Source organism: Emydura macquarii, unplaced genomic scaffold, assembly GCF_026122565.2.
Source record: "Emydura macquarii macquarii isolate MOO-44397 ecotype Brisbane River unplaced genomic scaffold, CSIRO-AGI_Emac_v2 contig_312, whole genome shotgun sequence".
Classification (NCBI taxonomy): domain Eukaryota; kingdom Metazoa; phylum Chordata; order Testudines; family Chelidae; genus Emydura; species Emydura macquarii.
Window position 1 is genome coordinate 9,987,267 of NW_027130449.1, and position 12,734 is coordinate 10,000,000.

At 55.1% G+C, this 12,734-nt stretch overlaps 1 protein-coding gene across 3 annotated transcripts in view; it reads left to right on the forward strand.

Moving 5' to 3' along the window:
• NECTIN1 (nectin cell adhesion molecule 1) overlaps window positions 1-12,734 on the forward strand; it is a 93,558-nt gene that overhangs the window by 65,859 nt on the left and 14,965 nt on the right. The window contains exons 5-6 of one of the 3 annotated variants that reach the window (XM_067565023.1): window positions 3,221-3,372; window positions 11,095-11,532. In XM_067565023.1, coding sequence (XP_067421124.1) covers window positions 3,221-3,372; window positions 11,095-11,153 — 211 coding nt within the window. In that variant the 3' untranslated portion in view covers window positions 11,154-11,532. Of the gene's footprint in view, window positions 1-3,220; window positions 3,373-7,321; window positions 7,640-11,094; window positions 11,533-12,734 lie in introns of those variants that run through there. The other 2 variants (XM_067565014.1, XM_067565005.1) reach the window with 2 other exon arrangements.

The window sequence follows — 12,734 nt, forward strand, 5'->3', positions numbered from 1 at the left end:
CTTCACACTCGTTAATGTCTCTCTCCTGTCTGGCGACTGACACAGTCACGGAGGATCACAATACAACCACTCAAATATTTCCTCACCGTACGGGCTGCAGAGGGTAGAAGTGAGACTAATGCAGGCAGCAGCTTGCAAGCCTTCAGTAAAATCTGAAGTCTAAACACATTCCTATCCCTCTAATACCTGTTTTAATAATGCTAACCCACAGGGAAGCCGGGCTGATTCCAGCCATGTGCTTGTCAGTGTTCCAGCGAGACACGGGCACCTGGCATGCCAGCCTCACACCCGCCAGCGATGCTGGCAGGAGTGGATCCTTACAGACAACGCATAGACTTTGTTTATTTTTTCATTGAGTTATTTGCCCCTGTGTTGCAAACCCAGTCTCATTAGGTCTCAGCCCCACAGTGGCCAGTTGGGTTTGGAATTAGGCCAGGTTGAATTTGCCCAGCCCTGGTTTTAACAGATCTGGGAAACTGAGGCACAGACATGGTAACATCTTGCCAGAGACTCAGCATTAGGACTCGGACTTAGAGAACCAGGGCACAAGCCCCTGTCTGGACTGCTGTAGCAGAGCCCCCATGTAGTACGTGACAACGCTAGGCTTGAACGACTGGGAACGGGCGGACAGAAGGAAAGGGCTACATGTCCAAGATACGTGAGACCAGGGTAGCTTGCCTCTTTCAGGGCTAGAGGCCTGGGGCCAGCCAACCCTAGTTACTAAGCAGGCACACCTGAGCAGGGATGGGCTGCTTCCCCTATCAAGGACAGCAGGAAGGGGTTTCTTAGTGAAACCTCACAGGTGTATGGAGGCTGCCGGCCCCGCGGGCACTGGGGTGCAATATATAGGCAGGAAAGGCCTGGGAGTGAGCTGAGACGGGGGTAAACAGATGGATTTGAGAACTTTATTTTGGTCATTGCTAAATGAATAAACCAGAATGCGAGAAGGTGTGTGACTGGAGTAATGCCTGTGCCTGTGTGTGAAGAAGCCCCTTGGGGAGGAAAGGGTGGCAGGAGACTGCTTTCTGGGCTGTCCTGAGGGGCTGTGTGGGAGCCGGCCATGCTGTGGGGCAAGCAGCTGACGTCATGGAGCAACTCTCCAGCTGTGATGTGGGGATAATAGCAGTGCCCTGCCTCCTGGGCTTAAGAAGGAGGAAGAGCTGGTGCAGCAGGGACTTACTACCTGCCTGGCTTCTACTCCCCTCTGTATGGGGTGCAGCTGCTTTCCCTTCAGCTCCGAGGGGCAGTAGGAAATCAGTCACTGCCCTGTGCCCTCTCTAAGGGGCTAGTCAGCCTGTGACATGAGGCTAAACACATGAAAGGTGGGGAGGTGCTTGGATGTTGCTGTAACAGGCCACCCCCCACATGCAGGTTAGCGTCTGTGGGAGCAGGATGAGGCCCGTGCTGAGCACTTTGGGAAACGTCAGCCTCTGGGTGCAGGTTTCCAGTTCCCAGCCTCAGGGTCCCAGCTGGACCCACAGGTGCCCAGGTCAGCATCGGGCCGACGTGAAGGCTCAGCTGCAGACCTGAGAAAGTGGGCTTCCTGCCGTGGCTGACTCATGATTGCACAGGACGAGCCAGCAAACTGAGGGGTGGTGGAGGAGATGGAGGGTCCTCAGCTGGTGTAAATCCATGTAGCAGCTCCACTGACATCAACAGAGCTTGGCTGGTTTGCACCAGTTCCGGGGCTGGTCCAGCGTGTCCGTTCAAATGGTATTCAGCAATTTCAGGCCGGGATTGCACCCCAGGGTGCCGGCTCAATAGGAGTTGGCTGCAGGACTGCCTTAGCGTCCCAGCTGGATGGCTGCAGATCCCAATGACTCTGCTGGTTAGCAGGGCTGGGCCCTGATTCACCCATTGGCCCTGGACCAGCAGTAGGCTTATGTATGCGCCACTTCATCCCTGAGACTTAAGCAGCACGGAGCCCTTTCACTGGCTCTCTGCAAAGGGGTAATTTCACTCTTTCTGACTAATGCATTGTCTTTATTAATGGTATTCCTGGGTCATCCCTGGCCTTATAAATATGGCTCTTTTTAATCCATTTCCAATCTCTCTCTCTTTGTTTTATGCAATTCTTAACTAATACAACTAAGATACCACTTAATTCCTCTTCTTTACTGAGAATTACTTACAGTTGATGCATTTTTTGGAGGAAGGGGAAGATTACTTAGTACACTGTAATTGCTTAATAAAAGTAATTGCTTTACTTTGTGTCAGTAATTAAGAATGACTGGGGCGCGTATTTCTTTCCTGGGCATATGGATTTTTGGGGGTGGTTTGTTTCATGGCTTTTCTGAGACCTCGGGCCTCCCTCCGGGCTGTGTCGTTCCAGTTTTACATCAGTGGGCGAGCTCTTTAGCTGGTGCTGATCAGCAGAGCTCCACGGAAGTTGGCGTAGCCTTGTTGACTGTCACCAGCTGAAGATCTGCCCAATGAGTTACCCTGGACTGAAACGGGAGCCAGGCAGGGTCCTTGTGTCTGTGGGTTGCACTGAATGGAAGGCAAGGGGGATGTGAGTGGGATAAAGGCCTGCTAGAGCTGAGTCTGAGATAAAATGGTAACCGAACTGCCCACGCCCAGACCTGTACCCATTTCCAGAACCACACTGGAAACTGATCCGTTTATTAGGCTCTGAAATATTTTGCTAAGTTCTTTTTTCCCCCTTCTGGTACTTGGCTGGAACTGGGAGTGCCCCAAACTCCCCAGATAAGGATGTTCTAGAAAGATTTGCAGACCCAAGAGGCTTGTCTATGACATCTCAGCAACCAGGTGGTCAGATCCAACAATAACATAAAGCGGGACAAATTCACGCAAAGGGCCGGGTTTTGATCTCACCGTGGTTTCACCCAGGTGTAACTCCATTGACTTCAGTGGAGACACTCCTGATTTATGCCAGTCTGAGCCAAAGCCCCCGGAAATCAATGGGAGTCTTCCAGCTAACTTCACTGGGCTTGGGATCGAGCCCTTGGTGAGAGGCGAACCCACGCCGCGAGTCAGGACAAAAGAGGGTAACTGGTGCGGGTTGGCTGCATTTGCAGACGGCGTGCGGATAGAGGCGCAGAGCTGTTGGAAGGGAGTCGGTAAAGCAAGGGGCAGTGCACCGTGAGGACCTGATCCCCCTCCCGCTCACACCAGCGGCTCTGTTGAAGTCGGTGGAGCTGAGTGCGGCAGCAGCGCCCCATTGCTCGGGGAATCAACCACATTGCTCTCCCCTCTGCAGGCTGAACGGCTCGCTGCCTGAGAACGTAGAAGTCCAGAACAACACGCTCTTCTTCAAAGGGCCCGTCTCCTACAGCCTGGCGGGGACGTACATCTGTGAGGCCACCAACACCATCGGCACGCGGTCAGGGCTCGTGGAAGTCAATGTCACAGGTAGGAAAAACTCAGCCTCTCTGGGAAGGGGCAGGTAAGGGGACCTACGCTGTGGGTGATCAACTAGCCAATGACCTTCCACAGTGTCTTGTCCATTCTCCGTCTAGAGCTGGGCTCTGTCTCCCAAACAGGATCTCTGCTTTGCCCTGTGCTCACGGGGTTTGTTTTCTGAGTGATTTGGGCTTGGATTTCATTTCATCTCTTGCTTTCGCTTCCTTTTATACGCCGAGGCGCGTTTGATCTCTGCTGCCTTTGTTTTCCTCTCTGCCTCTGATTCAAAGCGAGCATTAAAGCTGTGATGTGGGGTGAGAAGTATGGCAGGAGAGGCTCCCCGAGGGAGGGGAAAGAAAAGTGGCTCCCCTGAAGGCAGTGGTCAGAGGTGTGGGTCATCTGTGGGCGATGGTTAGTTTGTTTCCCGTGCTGGGCATTTTGCAGCGACTCAGTGATTTTTTTTCCAATTGTGCTCCTTCCATTCCGGTGCTTCTCTGTACAACGGCTAACCCTCCCATCCCACACAAGGCTGAGGAGACAGGCTGCCGGGAGGTGAGCCACGTTCTCTAGGTTTCAAGAGGAAGTGACATCCGAGGGCCAGGGATTAAGACAGCGATGTCATAAGAGCCAGCGAGAGAGTTCGTGACAGGCTAGCCACAGAGAGGAAGCAGCATCTGGAGGTGCTGGGTTGACATCAAGAGAGGAGATGACATCAGGAGGTGTCACGATAATGTCCCAGGGAGGAAATGGCGTCATGCGGCAGTAGTTTAATGCGGGAGAAGTGGCCTCAGGAGTTGTCGGTCTCACATCAGAGCCAAGTAACCTCTGGCAGCGACAGGCCAGAGGCAGAGAAAGGACATGCACTGAGCTAACGGCACGCAGTAGGAAGAGCATCTGCTTGCTCTCCGGTCTTGGTGGAGACAGCAAGGAGTGGCTGGATGAGTAAGCAGCCCTGAGGCTCTAGGGTGTGTTGCACTGACAATGACGGCCTGTGGTGGGGCCGGTGACGGGTGTTCCTCCGGCAGGCGGTCTCCATCTCGAGTGAACGCAGTCCACGGGGTGGCTCTAAAAAGACAGATGCCCCAGTGTTGTTCCCAACGTCTGTGAGGAGACCGTGTGCCCCCCCAGTGTCCTGGAGACAAACTTGCCTAGCTACCAGGATGAGAAGGCATGGTGCGAACATCTAGATAGGCGGAGCCCAGCCTGATCACTCACTGCTGGCTTAAATACAAAGGCTGGATGCCTCTTGCCCCAGGGATATTTCCTGTCTCTGGATAACCTGTTCCACAAGTGGCGTGGAGCTCTCCCCACCCAATGGCCATGTTGCAGCGCAGAGAGAACTGGGAGAGTATACCATACTGTGCCACAGCCTAAATATGACCCAAGAGGCCCATTGCTCTAAACCTTGGGCTTAGCAGGGCACTGGTGCTGCCACCATGGGCCATAGCTGGCCAGCCGCATGGTCTCCCTTCTGACGCCAGCTTGCCTGGTTCCGATCTCCACTGGAGAATTTCCAGGCGGCCACTCCTCAGGCTGTCCCACGGCAGGGGGCATCGGGGACTTGTGTCCAGTCCCTGAGGTGCGTGGGGCTCCCTGGGCGGGGATGGGGAGACAAGCTCCTGGGGCCATGGCGGCTGCTGTCAGGTGGGTTCGGGGAATCGTCGTGCTGTCTCCTTTCTCTAAATCTGACCAATAGCGCCAGCGCTGCCTTGCTGTTAACTCTGAGGCGCACAGTTAATGAGGCACTCTGCTGACTGAGAGGTCTTCCAGGGCACGGGAGGTTTGGGACACAAGTGGAGAGCAGGGACGGTGCCTCCCGCGCTCTCCGGGCTAGACAAGGGGCTGCAAGGAGTCAGGGCATCCGGGTCCCTTCCCAGAGCTGCCAGACCTTGGGCACTTAGGGACAGATTGTCAGCACTGGCCACTGTCCGCGTGCAAGTCTGGCAGCCCCGAGCCACAGGGTTCCGGTTCCCGCCCTACCAGATCCTCGCCAGGTGGCTCAAATCACTGGGACCAGCTTTCTCGAAAGGGGGCCCCTCTTTTCAGATACCCAACTTAAGAAGTCTCAGGCTTGATTCTAAGAGGTGCTTCCACAGACGCCCATTGCAGCTGGCGGGTGATCAGCAGCTCTGAGAATTGGACCCAAAGTGCCACAAACTGAAATCAGTGGTAATGTTGGTCTGGGCGTCCCCCCGCCCGTGCCTTGGTTTCCCCCGCCTAGCACATGCGGACAATAATGTTTACTTTCCTTCATGAAGCGTGTGTAGGTCTGTGAATGAAACGTGCTATTGAGATGTTAAGTATCATTCGTTAATTGTTGTTGGGGTGAACCTGGGGTCCAAACCTTCTACCTTGCATCCTTATCTATCGAGCCAGGTCTGGTGTCTACTTCCCTTGAGGGAATGCTTTGCTGGTGAAAGGAGCTGGCCTGGCAGCCTGAGAGATTGGGAGCTCTGTCTACACAATAGATACAGCCTGAGAGCACTGGGACAAGGAGCCCTGACTCAGCACTGACCAGGGATCGTGTCTAGGGGCCAGAGAAATGTGCATCTCCAAAATCCATTCAGCCATTGACCTCTTTGCAAGGGTAGCAACACGAGGGCTGATTAATACCAGCCGTGGTGCTGCTTTGGTGACGTGGGCACCTGCCCTCTAGCTGGTTGGTTTTGGCTCAGTTTCTAATTTCACACAGGGACCGAAGAGCCATCAAATGATAATGACGACCAGGGATCGGGGCTAGATGTGAACCAGAGACTTGGAGCTGGAAAGCTCCCTGTCACCCAGCACAGGAGAGTAGGTTCATAACATGCACAAGAAAAGGGGGGGGGGGCGGACATAGGGTTTCATTCTAATCTCAGATCTCTCTCTCCATCGTTACTGCGTTGCAGTCAAAATATGACCCAAGATGTCCACTGCTGTTAGGTGGAGTGCAAAGCACAGTTTCTGCCCCCACATGTCACAGCTGGCCATGCCCAATTGCACCTCCGTGTACAATGACACACACACAACTATCGGAGGGGTTTATACTGCCACCCATCGTCATCATCCCTGGATACCTCCCATATAAAATCCCTAGCAATAGCGAAGTCTCTAGGGTGTGTCCTGGAGTCTCCGGCACATCTCCCGTTTCACGGGTGGTGAGGGCTCGTGGTTTTATTTTTTACAGTCGATGAGTTGCCTCTGTTCTTCTTGTTGGCTGGGGTGCATGGGGCAGGGCTGTGAGTGTCGTTGGAAAGGCCTAGCACTCAGGGGAACACAAACCCTTTGGGAGATATGGGCAAAGGCACCAATGGGAGTTAGGTGCCCCCCTCTCATTGACTTCCAGTGGGAGTTGGGTGCCTGAGTGCCCCATGCCAATGGAGTGAGCCATCGGAGGGGCTGGAGAACGGCGCATGGGAGGGAGTGAAGGGGGCGCGTGTCGAGCGGGGGAGAAGCAGAACTGGAAATAGCAGGAAGAGCTTTTGGAAATTGCTCTTTACCGGGCAGCTGGGGCCGTGGGGACGGTTAGCGCAGCGGGCGGGGGAAAGCAATGGTTAAAATCAGACTTGGGAGGGTGCTCGGACAGGGCGTCAATGATAGTGCTGGAGAACGAGGGCTGGGTGCTACTGTCTGGGATGCCGGACGCATAAATGCAGAGTCACGCCCCACGCCGTTTTCAGGGGAGTGACTCCAGGTTTACACCTATGTGACTGAGATCAGAATCTGGGTCCCGAGGTGCCAGTGCGTAGAACAGCGTCCGCAGCGAGGGGGATAAAAGCACGCCCTGGAGGAGGCTGCCTTAGGGGGGATTAGCAGCTGACTCGTTAGGCCAGGCATACACAAAGTAATATCCTTTTAATAATTCATGGGATCTGAATATGTTTATCCAGCTCTCCCCACGGGCTGATTAGGCCAGCACGGGAGAGGGCTTAGTCAGCCTTGCTCGGCTATTACAGGTGCATTTGTTTGGGGCTTACAGGCAATTTAGGCGTTGTCAGTGGACCACAAAACCCCGTTCAAGAGCCGTGCGCAATGAGTGGAGCTCAGCCGGCTGGGCAGCCAGCCTTGGGAACCAGAGAGGAGCACGATGCAGAGACAACCCACCCCAGCCCCACTTCTCTCTCACACACCGGTTCCCTTCCCCTGCTGTTAGCCAGCTCCAGACGTTAACACGGAGGGGAATCGCCTGGCTAGTTCGATCTCCCTCCTGAGTGAACCGGTGATTTGTTCCGGGGAAAGGCTGAAAGCTGCTATTAGAGTTATAGCACATTAAAAAGATGGATAAGTGGAAATTTAATATTTTAGTCCTGCAATCTGTTCACGTAATAGCTTCTCCTGCTTTGCGGGACGTTTGTCGGTCGAGGCAAACCCATGTAGTGAGGCATGTAACTATTTATTACAGCTGGTTGTGTGAAATAATAAGAGGCTCTTATTATAGACTAACTGGGTCTGCACATGTGTCCTTGCGTGCCCGAGTGCTTGAGGGCAGGCAGGCCTTCCTGCAGGGGAGCATGCTCCATTGTGCATGCACGTGCAGGCACAGATCCGTGCACCCGCTCACACGCACGGGGGCTCAAGGGCACATTTGTGTACAGTCAGGCCCATGCAGATTCAGGCACAACTGCACATTCACGAGCCGTCGTGCACATGCATCTCTGTGTATGGTTGTTGTACGTTCAGGCACAGCCATGCACAATTGCGTGCCCGTGTGTAGTCTCACACGTACACACCCATGCACAAGCCCACACATTTGTCCCTCATGCAAACGCACACATGCACGCACCAACACACTCATACACAGTCACCGGCCCGTTTACACACATGCACCAGCCTGCGCGCGCGCAGACATCCCAACGTGCAGAAGCGCACACCCCTGCCTATGGACATGCTGACACAGGCGTCCCTGTGCGCCCACCTTCAGACACAAGCAGCCCCACGTTCACTCTGGCACGTGAATCCACGGGCTAGTGCATGCACCCATTGTGACCTGCAAGGGCAAACACATTCACAGATCGCTGCGCCCCCACACGTGCACATTTGTGCACAGGGCATACACGCTCCTGTTGCAAATGGCGGATGGGAGGACCCAAGGAGATGCAGTGGAGGCCTAAAATCTGCTCTGAATCCAGCTTCCTGGCAGCTGCATTTAGCATCTGCACTGGCAGCACGTGGATATGCGTAGCAGCTCTTTTTTCAGCACCCGAGCGATGCTGCTGCAGGAGAGGAGTGGGTTTGTGCGTAGGTCGGGGGGCTGAGGGAGAGAGGGGGGCTAGAGACCGTGTACTGGTTTCATCCACAGCAGGCACAGGGAGAGAGACCTCATTAAAACAAAGCCTCCGCAAGCCTGTGAGTGCCAGGCAAACTTAATCATAGCCAGTGGAGATTAGCCGAGCCAGAGATAATTGGCACTGGGAGAGCCCGGCTGCCCTCATCCCTCTCCCCATGTCTGTGTCTCCTGTGCGGAGGGGCCACCTCGCAGGTGCTCCCCGTCGCCCAGCCCCTGCGGGTTCCTGAAGGCCGAGGTGGGGGAGCGGTGCCCGGCTCCAAAGCAGAGATCACTCAGCCCGGAGGCCGGGGCGCTAAGGCTAAACAGGACGGGGGAGAGGGATGGCGACGCTGGGCGAGGGTGGGGACCTGGGGTGGGGGAAGGCAAGAGAACGGGCCGAGCTGCGGGAGGCTCAGAGGGGTCCTTGGGCATGGCCAGGGCAGAGTCAGATTTGCCCCAGGCGGCCCTGTGCTGGTTCGGTCCAGCTCTCCAGCCGCAGGAGGTCCTGGCCAGGCAGTCCTGCTCTCTGCAGTCAGGAACGGGCCTGGGAAGGGGCGATGGGCTCCCCTAGAAGCTGCCTTCCAGAGGTGCGGAGCACCCGCAGCCCCTGGTGATCACAAAGCAGGTTGGGGGTGCTCAGCACCTCCGAAAACCCAACTCCAGGGTGTCTCAGGAGTGGGAGGAGATGGTGCGGCAACACCTGGTGCGGGACGCTGAGCAGCAGAGGAAGTGACTTGCTCCAGGAGGGTGAGGCATTGCAGTTCTTTTCATGGAGCTCGCCTGCCCGGTACTAACTCCATGTTCCTGCCTACGGGGGCTCAGTCCACCCCCTGCCCCAGTGGCTACCCCAGCATGGTGGGCCTTTTCCTCTTCTCTCCTGTCACTAAATGAATTTCTCCCTGGTCCGCACAGCTGCTCGTGCCCAGTGGATTCATGCCCCCGGCACATCCTCCCTCCTGTGCGTCCCTGAAACGTCCCCCGAGCCCCTATCGATCTGTAAGTTGGCGATGGCTTTTGATAAATGTGCTGTTCTGCCATTGGTTCCCGGCGTGAGGGGCCGGGGGTCAGCAAGATGAGCAGGAGGGGGGTCGGGGCTGCCGGGACCCTTGTTTTCTGTGCTGCATGGAAAGTCCTTTACTCACCCACCGAGATCGCGTCCCAGCAAGGTCACAGCACACAGCCTGGGGGACTTGGCTAAGCTCTGCGCCATCTGAGCACAGGCCCTGCGTGCAGCTGAGAGCGAGAGAGAAAGTCCTTTCCGGGAAGCCTTGCAAAGCTTGTGGGCTGCGAGTAGGTGCGCCCAGGCCTTGTGGGCTGCATGGTGGACCGCTCATGTCCGTGCAAACCCCGCGTGGCTCCGTCGGGGGAGTGGGGAGTGCAGGGAGAACCCAGGGCCGGAGGTTAAAGGGGGCTCAGAACTGGGGGACTGGGTGGTGGAGCCTGGCCGCTGGATTCTCTGCCAGAGACCGGAGGGGGGGGGACGGTCTTTGATTGACAAGCAATAGGTGACCTGAGAGAGAGATTAAAACCTCAGTCATGTTTGGCGTCTGTCCTAAAAGCCGTCACATTCTGAAATGCCAGCAGCAGCTGCTGAACTTCTGGATTAGTTTCCAGTGGTTTCCCTTCCCGCCCCTGCGCTCCACTCCGGCACTGAGAGCAGGGGACGGTGGGAAAGGTGGGACCTGATCCCCCGCTGGAGTAAAGCGGCATAGTGGCACTGAAGGCAAAGGGTCCTCGCTGACTTCACCAGCTGAGCATCTGCCTTGTATTTCTAGAGGGCTACCACAACTGGCCGGCCGGCTTTGTCTCCCTTCCCAGCTCCATGCTGCCTGCTGGGCTGCCGTTGTGAGCAGCCACAGGGTATGTGGGTGGATGATCCGCTGAGAATGGGGCAGGGGCAGGCAAAGTGATCTAGAGAGAATAAGAGTTTCTAAAGTCAAAGCCCTTTACAGAGGGTCTGGACCAGAATATACAGATCCACCCTGCCCCGATGGCCGTAGTCCTAGACTGAGGTCCACACTCAAAATTTCCCCCGTGTACACAATGAAATCTTGGGGGATTCTGGCCCAAAACGGTGTAGCAGGAGAGGTTTTTGGGGTTTTTTTGCCATTCAGGGACATAAATCTCATGGGAACAGCTCACCAGACCTGGGCTCTGTCCAACCCTGAACCTGATTGAGCTCAGATTCCCAGATCTCAGCTGAAACCAGTCCAGATGCTAGTCCAAATGGGATGTCTCCTTGGGACATGCCTGGAGCTAATAACGCCCCCAGGCCTCCTCCATCCCCCCACCCCCCTGGTCGGACACACACACACTTTTGTTACTGCTGGTCAACACTTCTGAAAACCAGAACTACATTTTTCATGAAAATAGGTCAGTCTTTTTCCACTGAGTCCAACTTTCTCCTCTTTTTAAAGCCTGATTGTCTCCGCGCTTGCGGTGTCCCGCTAGAAGTCAATTCTCACAGTATTTGCACCCTGCAACAGGAGCTGGCGGGAGCAGGGGTCCCGGGAGTTTCATTGACCCTGCAAGATTCGCAGCCTGATTTCACAGCCCCCAGTGGTTGGTTGGGCTCAGCAGCTGAACGATCAGAACATTGAAGACCTGCCAGTGGCTAGGAAAACGTTCCCTGATCTCCAGTCCCTTGCTTAGTATCCCGTGTCATTATTTCCTCCTGTGCACGGTGGGTGTGAAGTGCTTCTAAATCGGAGTTCTCCGCTGGCTCATTTCACTCCCATTTTGTGCAAGTCTGAATGACGATGCAAAGTGCCAGGCAGTGGGAAAGCAGAGGTGGATAGATTTATCTCCATCAGTCACCTCATGGATCAGCTTGGCCAGAGACTTCACCCAGGGTCCGCTTCTCTGTCATGCTATCTGGTATTTTTTCTGAAAGCCCCAGCTCCTGGATTCAGGTGATTGCTTGAGACACTCGGCTTTGGTTTTAAAAACAGGACAAGTTTCTAGTCCTTGTGGTTGCAGAGAAAAACTTGGAAAGGTGAATCCTAAAGCCTAAAAGACCAGAAGGAGAAAAAACAGAGCCCAGAATGTTGTGTGTGTGTGTTTGTTTCTAATCTCATGATTGGCTTGAAAAATATCTAGAGTGGGAGGCCCCTCACTCCTGATACGTGACAGCCTGGGGCTGGCAGTGCTGGTAAGACCTCAGTGGGGTTACTCCCGATTTCCACCAGGGTGGCAGTTCTCAGAGCCATTCATTCCCATGCACTTTCCAGCTGTGATTCAGCAACAGGTGAAATGTGCCCTCTGGCTCCCCCCAGCCTGGATCCAGGGAAGCTTCAGCCCAGCTACCCAGCCCAGCCTTTCCAAGGGGTGAGAAAAGCACCCAGAGGCCAGGCTCCCTGCAGATAAGGCTGGATTGTCTTTTCCTTTGGAGGCATCAAAGGGAAGCTGCTTATCTGGCTTCATTCCACTGCGAAACCCAGAGCGACCCCTCGTCTCTCTCTCTCTGCTCCCAGCTGCTGCCCCAAGAGGCCTCTGGTTTTTTGGCACTGGGACAGGAAGCCTTGGCTGAATGCAACAGCTGGCAGAGCGCAGGAGGGGAGATAGTGTTGCTGCTTTAATTCCTAGGCATACAGTGCTCTCTGTTTTATGGGGGCTGGGGGGAGGGAGGCGGGGGGAGAAGAATGCTTTACACTGTAGTAAAGGCTGAATTTATCCCTTCCCCCTCTCCACCGCCCGCCCCATCTCCCATTTCTCTGCTCCCCTTTCCACAGTAGCTTTAATTCTCTCCAGACTCTTCCTAATGGATTTTTCACACAGGGCCCGACACACACAGCTCAGGGCAGTGGCATTGTGTTGTTTTCCAGGACCCTCATGGGCCCTGGGAGGAAGGTACAGGCCATAGGATCCCACCAGCACCCAGAGCTCTGACTTTCCTGCCCCAGACTGTCATTTGCCCGTGCCACGGGGGATTAATTAAACGTGGCCAGCCTGCAGAGCCTCAGCTGGCGTGAATCAGCGTGGCTTGCCTGCGACAGATACCCATCAAGGGCAATGGATCTGCGCCAAGTTACGCCAGCAGAGGATCTGGCCCATCCTAAGTCATTAATTAGCTTCAGAGTTGAACCTGGGGGCAGTGGAGGGAAAGGAGACGCTGGGCCTTAAGTCC